Raw genomic sequence first — 10026 nt, forward strand, 5'->3', positions numbered from 1 at the left:
AATTCTGAAAGGATTTCAGCTGGACCTGGGAGATCTCACAGGGCTGCTGTATCCTGATGGTACCTTGCTTGCATTGGCAGTGTGTACCTCAGGCAGGTGTCTGTGTGTGTGCAGAATCCAGAGCTAGAGTCTAGAAGTGTTGCTTGCTGTGGATGAGCACACACCTTGGGACTGACTCTTCTTTGTCATGAGATGGGGCTAGCTGGATTCCTCCCTGAATACAAAGTCCCTTATTCTGGTGGTGACTCGTTCACAAACTGACAGAATCCAGCCAACATGTTTGCCCTTCAAGATGTTTAGCAGTTGGTCCTGTGCAGATGACTTTCAGCCTGAGCCAGACTGTTGGTATTTGTTGTTGCTGATGTATAGTCAGTCGTCTAAAACACGTACTGTTTTTTATTCCCTACTCCCTGATTGGATGACAGACTCTAACTGGGAGAATAGTGATATGTTTTCCAGTGGGAAGATTTGTGTTTAAAATAACAGTGTATTTTCAGGAGTGTGCCAGAGTCATCACCAGGATACTCAAATCACAAAAATATGGCCAGTGTCAGGATACACATCCCTGTTTTGGCAAGGGAGAGCTCTTGCACCGCTTTGTCATGATACACTTGGAAACGTGGCCTGCTTTATGATGCAAGATGAAGGCCTGCTGGGGAGTCTACCTTGTACCGGGTACTGGGAGCATGAGACACCTGAGCTACATCTGCCATGAGGCACCACATCAGCATTTTAGAGTCCAAGCATTTCTGTTTTGAGGCATTTAACCTTTTTTCCATGAGAATTCAAAGTATTCTGAAGCATTTGCACCAAACTGCCCCTCTCTTCTCCCCCGAACATTTGTATCAAAAATAGTTGTGATGGAAAACTTCTGACTAGCTGTTCTCCAATCAGCTCCCTCAACCCCCCTGGTTTTGCCTGCTGGACCTTGGCACTAGCAGGTCTGTCAGGCACTTCTCCCTTTGTGAGGCTGTCATAGGAAGAGCCTAACACCACCTCACCTTCCAGATGGAGGAGGAGGTTGTGGAGAAGCGCTGAGGGTGCAGTGTGTGGGCACAGATGCACAGGAGTCATGAGGGTGTACTGAAGTGTTTTGATCCTGGTGGATCAGGATTCCCTCAGAAGGGTCCCATCTTATGTCAGGTTAGGAGAATTAAAGCCTGCCTTGGCTAAAAAAATTGAAAAAGAATGGTTGAATGAGAGGAAAAAACATTACCTTTATTTATTAACCCTCTTCCCCTGGCCTGAACCTACTACCTCCACATTCTCACAGCAAAATGCACAAACCTCTTGAGTGAAGGGCTGTCTGACACATTGGAACAAAAGTCCCAGCCTTCACCTGCTACATGCTTTTATATTTATTGATTCACACATGAATAGATGAGTCTTAAGATCTGGGGCTCCATCACTGATGAGCTGGTTGTGTGGCCTTTGGCAAAGCACTTAACTTCCCTGCCTTGGTTTCGTCGGGTGTAAATTAGAGATCTTGTTAACTTGTTGGATGTAGTGTCCCCTGGGTTCACACATAGCTGTATGATAGTTAAACATCCTCCTGTCTGCTGTGCACTTACGTGATGCATCTGTTCAGTCTCCTCTCTGTTAGTGGGGTCTTGGGGCTCCACGTGTTGTTTAGGTTAGGGATACAGTCAGGTATGCTTGGGCAGTCTTATTAACTCGCTGACACTAGAAGGGATGCTCTGGGAGTGGGGGGATCTAGAGCCTCACATAGCAGAGTCTGACATCAGTTCCATCACTGCTTTGCCTGTCCAGAGCTGAGCCTGGGGCTTGGCACTTCCCCAGCTACTGCTAATGGGAGCTCTCTGGCTGCAGCACTCTGTCCTTCTCTGTCTCCAGCCTGTCCCCTTTCCTAAAGGGAGTGCGTTCTCCCAGATACTGGGGTTCCCAGCTCTCCTCCTCCTCTCCCTGACTGCAGCCTTTCAGGGGAATGCTATGTGACTGGGTTGCGTGGAGAACCCCAACCTAGATCACTAGCCACTCAAGCAGCCATGCTTTTACTGATGTGTATGCGTGCCAAGTCCTGAGGGTGTGTTATGGATGCTTCCCCCAGAGTGGTAGGGCCTCAAAGAGCCTAAATTCCTCTGCATGTTGCTTCCCTGTGCTCCAGACCAAGAGGTCAATGCTGAGGCTGAAGACCAGGCCCTGGCAGGACAGGGGAGCTTTAAGCTGGAGGGCTCCTGGCTCAAGCTACGCCAGTTCCACGGGCTGATAGTCAAGCGCTTCCACTGTGCCAAACGCAACACCAAGGCCCTTTTCTCGCAGATCCTGCTGCCTGCCTTCTTCGTTTGCGTGGCCATGACTGTGGCACTCTCTGTGCCTGAAATAGGTGCGTATGGGTGCTGATATCAGGCCTTCCCTAGCCTGCTTTCTCCAGTACACCCAGAGCCAACCCAAGCAGGGTGCAAGGCCCCGCCACCACCCTGATCCTGCGCACCCCAGATCTGAAAAAGCTGCCGCAGCCATCAGCAACATGGGGGTGGGGGGGATAGCAAGTGGCTGGATGCAGCTGGATGCAGCCAGTCTGCCCAGCTCTGGAGGCCCCCCAAAGCGCGGGGCCCAGGGCAGTCACCCTGATTCCCACCCCGGGATGGCCCTGAGTATACCTAGTTTCATAGTAGCTAGGGTCAGGAGGGACCTCAACAGATCATCTAGCCTGACCCCCTGCCACGGGCAGGAATGAATGCTGGGTTCACAAGACCCCAGACAGGTGATCGTCCAACTTCCTCTTGAATTTGCCCAAGGTAGGGGCGAGGACCACTTCCCTGGGAAGTTGGTTCCAGATTTTGGCCACCCTAACTGTAAAATATTGCCTACCAACTAAGGTGGTGAGCTACACCTGGGACAAGGGTTATAGCTAAGCCCTGGCTATCTTATACCTCCCCACAGACCTGGGCTCCACAATCCTAGAGTTTCCAGCCCTTACCATTGAAGATGCCCATGGAAATGTGACCAGTAATGTTTGACATGTCTGAACCAGAGATGGTGGTTCTTGGAGGTGTAAGCCTCCCCAGCCATCTCATGCAGAGGCTGTAGGATGCCCCTTTCCCAGGGTACCCCAGGTTGGCTGGCAGCTGTCTGCAACAGGGTGACTATGTTCTACTTGGGGTGGGAAGGCTGGAAACAGGCTCTTTGAATCAGATGCAGTACATGAACCCTGTGGTGAGATGGGATCCACCTGTACTGTGCAGCATGTGGGGGCTGTTTTATAAACTGTGATTCTAGGTCGACTGGCCCTGCCTGTGAAACCCCATCCTGCAGCCTTCCCCTTTTGTGTTTGCCCCTTAGCAACCCCAGTCACAGCACACTCGGGCACTTCCACTCCAGCCTGCTTTGGACAGCAGCATCCTTCTGTGGCTAGTGCGTTCTGGGCTCCATTGGTGAAAAACTGGGGCTTGGCTGGAGCCATCAGCCTTTCTTCATCAACTTGGTGCCAAGGTCATTCTCTGACCCAGAACAGTCTTATCTCGGCTCCTGCTCCCCTTGGAGCATCTGGCCTGGGCTATGGGTGCCTTTGTGCCAGGGGCTGCAGTTGCCCTACAGCTTTCCAAGTAATCCTTGGGTGTTATGGTGGAAGTTGCCCAGCAGTTTTGAAAAGTGGGAGAGGAGGACTCAGCTGGTGGGCCTGCCAGTCCCCCAGGCCATTTCTCTGGGTCCCCAGGACTGGCATCCAGACCCAGAATAGGCAGGTATGGCAGAGCCCAGTGGCCACCATCATGAGGAAAGTCCTTCAGCAGCGTCTCTCCTTGTTTCTCAGGTGACCTGCCCCCTCTGATCCTCTCACCGTCTCAGTATCACAACTACACCCAGCCCAAGGGCAACTTCATCCCCTACGCCAATGAGGAACGACGCGAGTACCGGTGAGAAGCTGCCACCACTGGCCTGGGAGATGTCCCCAGGCTGCCTTCTTTCTCCTTCCCTCTCCACCAGCAAGGGATTAGGATTGCAGGGCACACCCCTGCGAATCTTCTCACCTCATGTCCTGCTGAGGGAAATGCTGCCATGTGGGATTTTGCAGTCTCAGGCAGATGCTCAGGAGGGCAGTCAAGCTGCTGCTCTCTGAGCAGGGTCATTCCTCTGAGTCTGGCACTGGGGAAAGGCTCCAGGCTGGAGCTCAGCCTCATCTACTGTCTTTTCCATGGCACAGCTTGACACCAAGACAGGTAATGGGCTTGGGGGTGGTGCCCAGCTGTCTCCAAGGGGAATGAGAGCAGAAGCTCATTTCATACCAGTTATGGTCAGCCAACACCTATCAGAGATTATAGGCTCAGGTTAGATTTAAGACTGTGTCCAGCAAGCAAGTCTCCCTAGTCCTCATTAGTTCCCTGTGCCACCCAGTCCCCTTCAGCCTCCAAGCCAGGTTGCCAGATCTAACCAAACCCTGAGGGTCCCTCAAGCCATAGTAGCTCAGCTGCTCCTTTAGAGCCTGGCCTAGCAAGCCCATGTTGCTGCTTCATAAGCAATAGGGACTCTTGGGCCTATGCTAAGCAGTCCCCTGCACACTGAGCCCATCTCACCCACTTTCCCTCTGCAGCATAAAGCTGTCTCCTGATGCCAGCCCTCAGCTGCTCGTCAACACCTTCCACCTGCCCTCAGGGGTGGGGGCCACCTGCGTGCTGAAGACAGCCTTCAACAGCACCCTAGACCAGCTGGTGCAGTCCTTGAACCTCAACAGCAATGAGTCCAAGATGCTGGCGGCCAAGTACTTTGATGCCATGTGTGTTGACTCCTTCACCCAGGGCCTGCCGCTCTCCAACTTTGTGCCACCACCTCCGTCCCCTGCCCCATCTGACTACCCTGTCTCCATGGACGAGGACTTGCTGCATGCCTGGAACTCCACCACCTACCCCTCCACTGTCAAAGGTAATGCCTGGCATGGTGACCAGAGTGTAGAGAACAAACAACCCCTGGCCTCATGTCACACAGTGCTGCCTGACTTGGGACTCGGGTGGCTGGCACTGCCCACTGGGCCTAAAGGACTGCTCTCCCTACTGCATCCAGGAAGGGCTTGTCTGGGATTTTCCTATCACACCTTTCAGGGAGGAAGATCTCTGTTGGCGTCGCAGAGTTCAGAAACAAAGGAATGACAAGTCAGCTTGGAGTTCCTTCCAGCCCAGTGTCATGTATCTGACAGCTGCCAAAACCAGCTGCCTTAAAGGCATGTGTAAGAAGCCCATAGTAACAGATATGGGATAAATGACCCGGCCCAAGTCTCTGACTCCAGTATTTTGAGCATGTCTGGAAGCCTGGAGTTTACTATCCCTCCCCAAATCCTGGTTTCTCTTACACTGTCACCCAGGATGTTTTCAACACACGAATGTCCAGCCCTTTTGTAGAATTTTTCCTGCCAAGTTCTTGGTTTCAGTAGCACCCTGTGGCAGGGAGTTCCCCAGACTGATAGAGCACACCTTGTATAGCACTTTAGTTTCTTCCTGTGCCCTCTTTTGGGACCATAGGACAGAGATAAGAATTACTGGTGATCTCCCATCTCTGGGGACTATTCATGCTTCCAGCTACTTCCATCATGTTCCCTGTTCCTCTCCTTCCATAGTTTCATAGTTTCTAGGGTTGGAAGGTTCCTGAACAGATCATCAAGTCTGACCCACTGCCCTGGGTAGGAATGAGTGCTAGGATCATAATACCCCAGCCAGATATCTATTCAACCTCCTCTTGAAGACTCCCAAGGTAGGGGAGAGCAGCACCTCCCTTGGGAGCCCATTCCAGAGCCTGGCAGCCCTAACTAAAGTAAATCCACAAGTAAATCATCTTGGTCACTGAGTGCTGTCAGTCATATGATCTTGATCAATCTCCTCTCCCATCTCTAACCCCTTCTGATTCATTTGGACCTTGTAGTATCTTTAAGAAGATACATAATGAAGGAGCCTCAAATGATAGAGCTATGTGTCTCCAAAGAACCTGTGAGAGCTAATCCTCAGGTATCTGAATCCAGGTGGACTGAGCTTTGGCAAGGCCACAAGGATGCTTTCTCCTTGCATGACTCTTTCCTTGTCTCAGCACTCCAATTGTTTCCCCCTTCCCAGAAACAACAGCAGCCATGGCCAATGTTAATGGGCAGTTCTGAAGTGTTCCTGCCTTTCACCATGCAGAAGGGACTTAGAGCTGCTTTTCTTCTCTTGTTCCTTCAGAAACCATCACCTCGGCACCGTCCTTGCCCCGCATCATCCATGAGCCGATTAAGTGCACTTGCTCCATGCAGGGGACGGGCTTCTCCTGCCCCAGCGGGGTGGGAGGCCACCCGCCTCAGATGAAGGTTGTGACAGGGGACATCCTAGCTGACATCACCGGGCGCAATGTTTCAGAGTACCTGCTTTACACCTCGGACCGCTTCCGACTGCACAGGTGAGAGCATGGGCTAGCTCTGCTGCTGTCTGGCCCTGCCAGAGCTTTTTTGGAAGAGGTAGGTGGTTGGGCACTGAAGTGAAGCCAGGAGGGTAATGGATCTCTGGCAGCAGACCACATGAGGTGGCCTGGAGGCATTAGGGGGACTCAGGAGAGCTGCACAGTTGATCATAAGAGTTGGAAGGAGTTCCCTCAGGAGGCTACATGCCTCTACAGCTGAATGCAGGGGCTTTCCTGCTGGCCCTCTGAGGAGACACGGGGATCATGTTGACTCCTGCTCCATCATCCAGGAAGAGTTGCTCAGCAAATGCTAGGCCCAGTGCATCATGGACTAGCAGCAGTGACAGCGTTCCTTGTGGTGAAGGAAATGGCTCTCAAGCCTGCTGTGGTAGCAGGACAGGTGAGGGCAGAATTCCCTTGCCTCTGCTCAGAAGTGTTTTTGCTGTCACAGCTGACAGGAAGAGGGTCCCAGGGTGGCCTCTGCCAGGTAAGGCCCTTCAGAGGAGAACAGATCTGGGTTCTCTCTCCCCACAAAGCCTGGCATTTCAAGGGCATCTCCGAGCTGCTTGTGTAGCAAAGGTGGTTGCAGCCTCTCCTCTTGTGTCTCCTTCTACCGCAGGTATGGGGCGCTCACCTTTGGCAATGTCCAGAAATCCATCCCAGCATCGTTTGGGGTCAAGGCTCCTCCCACGGTCCGGAAGATCGCGGTCAGGAGAACAGCCCAGGTAGGAGAGACCTGAGCATGTCTTGTCTGATGGAAGAGAGGAGGTTTTTTCCATGTCCTCTCCCTGGTCCCTTTTCCCACTTGCTCTTCCCCCTCCTACTTTCCTGGGCCTTGTTAAAGGGACTCCTGCGCAAGGGGGTGGTTTTCACTTGCAGTAAACTAAGGTCTCCATGTGCTCCTGAGTGAGAGTGGCTCTTGTTCAGGAACCTCATGGGGGAGCCTCCTGGCCCTGACAGTTGCTAGCAGAGAGCTACCTTCACCAAAATGAGAAAACTGGCTACGTGCTGCCTGCTCTGGGCAGGTGCAGCAGCTTTTGGTCTCCAGGGTGTCTGTAAAGCTTTGTAGCAGCACTTGGCCAGCTTGCTGCCATTCATGGATGGGCACCATTGCCAGAGCAGTGGGTGACTGCCTAAAGAGCAGCAGTCCCTTGATTCTGGGGTCTTTCTCCCATGCTAGCTCCTAGGACTGGAGGCAAGGGGGCAGGAAGATGTGTAGTGGGAGGGGGGTGTTCCTGCTTGTAACAGGAGAGTGAGTCCCCAGCTACAATACAAGAGCAACTTCCCTGTCTCAGTGGGGCACCAGTTGGCAGCAGATTTTGAAGGAGAGGGTAGGGGTGTGGCAGTCCCCGGGAGGCCTGTGCTTTCTCTGTCAGACTTGTCTGGGGCCATCGCTCCTCACTCAAGCCCCTCTGCTTTCCTCCCCTCACTGACCCCTATTGGGGTTTACAAGCCTGAGCCCATCTCTCTGCTCTGCTCTTCCAGGTCTTCTACAACAACAAGGGCTACCACAGCATGCCCACCTACCTCAATGCACTGAACAATGCCATCCTGCGCGCCAACTTGCCCAAAAGCAGGGGAAACCCAGCTGCCTATGGTGAGAGGGCAGGTGTGCGGGTGACCACAGCATGCACAGAGGAGAGACGCATTGGGAACCGACCCCTTCCTGCTTTTGGGGAGCAGCCCAGATGAATGGGGGAAGAAACGTCCCCGGTGGGCAAGCTAGTGCCTGACTCCTTTGTGACGGGGGATTAAGAGAAAGCCCAGCCTGATCAAACTGCTGCTTTGGTGTTGTTGGGTTTGGAAATACTTGTGAGAGCCCCAGGGTCATTGCAGGGGGTAGATGCCATGACTTTCAGTGGCAGAGGCTGAAGTAAGCCTTAAGTGGCTCTGGTCAAGTCCCTCTGTGCTGCAGCTTATGCCAGTATGAAACGGCAAAAACAGAGGCCCTGCTGGGGTTCATATATGGTTTATCAGTTAACAACTGAAGTTCTGTGAGCTTCTCTGAGCAGAGGTACAGGAGGAGGATTATTCCTGGTGACAGGACTCCCTCTGCTCTGCAGCAGGGAAGGAAATGTCTTGCTCTTCCTCAGGATAGGCACCAGGGCCTGCTGTTCTCAGCCGGCCTGTCTGAGGCTGAGGGAGCGAAGGGCTGCTGTTCTGCTTTCACATAATCTGCATTCCCTTTCCTGTTTTTGCTGTAGGTATCACAGTAACCAATCACCCCATGAACAAGACCAGCGCCAGCCTCTCCCTGGATTACCTGTACGTACCAGTGGGGTATGGTGTTTGTCATACAAAGGGAAGAAGACACTGCCAGGGTGGCCGTGGCTATAGGACCCCACAAGGCAGGAGCAGTGCCAGCCCCTGCCACCCCTGAGACGGGCTGTGTGGTGAACAGTGGGAAGCAAAGGAGGAAACTGCAAAATGGGCTGTCTGTTCTGTAACAGACAAGCAGGCTTAGGCAGGGCCATAGGCAGCTGCCTTTCAGAAAGGCCACCGTTGGCATTGGAGGCCTAGTTGGGAAGCAACCAAAAAACATCATTTTGGTGGGGGGGGTATCTTGGGAGCATGAGTCACTTTTCTGAAGAACTTAGAATTTTGCCATTTCCCCTGCTTATGGCAGGTCTCTGTGCTTAGATTGGCATGTGCTGCCTCCCCACTGGGGTGCCTGGCAGTGGTGGCCACCCTATCTCTGGGTGAGTTGCCCCTTGCCATTCACTGAAGATGACAAACTCTTTTCCTCCTCCTTGCTCCTGTTTCTGCTGCCTTTCCCTCACTGTAGCCTGCAAGGCACAGATGTGGTCATTGCCATCTTCATCATCGTGGCCATGTCCTTCGTGCCAGCCAGCTTTGTGGTGTTCCTAGTGGCTGAGAAGGCTACCAAAGCCAAGCACCTGCAGTTCGTGAGCGGCTGTGACCCAGTGATCTATTGGCTGGCCAACTATGTCTGGGATATGGTAAGAGCAGACAAGGTGTTTCAGAGCAGTTGTGCCTACTCAAGTCGACCCATACAGTGAAGGAGTTGGCCAGTGGGGGCTATGTGCGCTGGGCATGCCACTGAGGACCATCAAGCGAGACATCCATGTCCCTCCCAGATGTGGTGGGCCAGTCCCCTGAAGGCTCTTCACCCCCAGTAAACTCCTTCCTCAGCAGACACTTCCAGAACTGGACCATTTTCCCCACCCCTCTCTTAGTTCCCCATGCCCATGGAAGGTCTTTGACCTATTTCCCTCCTACCCGTCCTGCAAAGGTTGCTGCACTTTTGGCCAGGACCTCAGCCTATCTGCAGAGTTCTCTGGCTGTATGACACTGCTTTTCCTCGCCTCTGTTGGCTGTCTGACAGTACTCTGCTGCCATTGTGCCTCCTATTAGCATAGGAGCTGCTGGGCATTGTTCCTGGGGAATGCACAGCAGCACACTTGGATTTGGTGGGGTTACTGGGGTGGCTTGGCTGTGTGTCTCTGACCCATGTGGGTCTTTGGCACACAGGGGCCATGTGGAATGCAGTAGGTTTGGTATCTGAGGTTATCATCCCATCCTGGATCCTGAGGGAATAATTGTTCTGCCCTTCCCTTTGGCCTGGTTTCGTATCTCTGAAGCGAGGGGCTTGGACTGGGACAATGCATGTCCTGCTTCATGAAGACTTCA

General features: G+C 53.0%; 1 protein-coding gene across 1 annotated transcript in view; it reads left to right on the top strand.

Moving 5' to 3' along the window:
• Positions 1-10026, top strand: part of ABCA2 (ATP binding cassette subfamily A member 2) — a 68066-nt gene that overhangs the window by 41555 nt on the left and 16485 nt on the right. The window contains exons 28-35 of the mRNA XM_025203008.1: positions 2126-2344; positions 3773-3875; positions 4550-4878; positions 6162-6375; positions 6995-7100; positions 7861-7972; positions 8580-8640; positions 9161-9335. Of these exons, the coding sequence (XP_025058793.1) occupies positions 2126-2344; positions 3773-3875; positions 4550-4878; positions 6162-6375; positions 6995-7100; positions 7861-7972; positions 8580-8640; positions 9161-9335 (1319 nt within the window). The remainder of the gene's footprint in view (positions 1-2125; positions 2345-3772; positions 3876-4549; positions 4879-6161; positions 6376-6994; positions 7101-7860; positions 7973-8579; positions 8641-9160; positions 9336-10026) is intronic.

The sequence above is a fragment of the Alligator sinensis genome, unplaced genomic scaffold (assembly GCF_000455745.1).
Source record: "Alligator sinensis unplaced genomic scaffold, ASM45574v1 scaffold235_1, whole genome shotgun sequence".
Classification (NCBI taxonomy): Eukaryota; Metazoa; Chordata; order Crocodylia; family Alligatoridae; genus Alligator; species Alligator sinensis.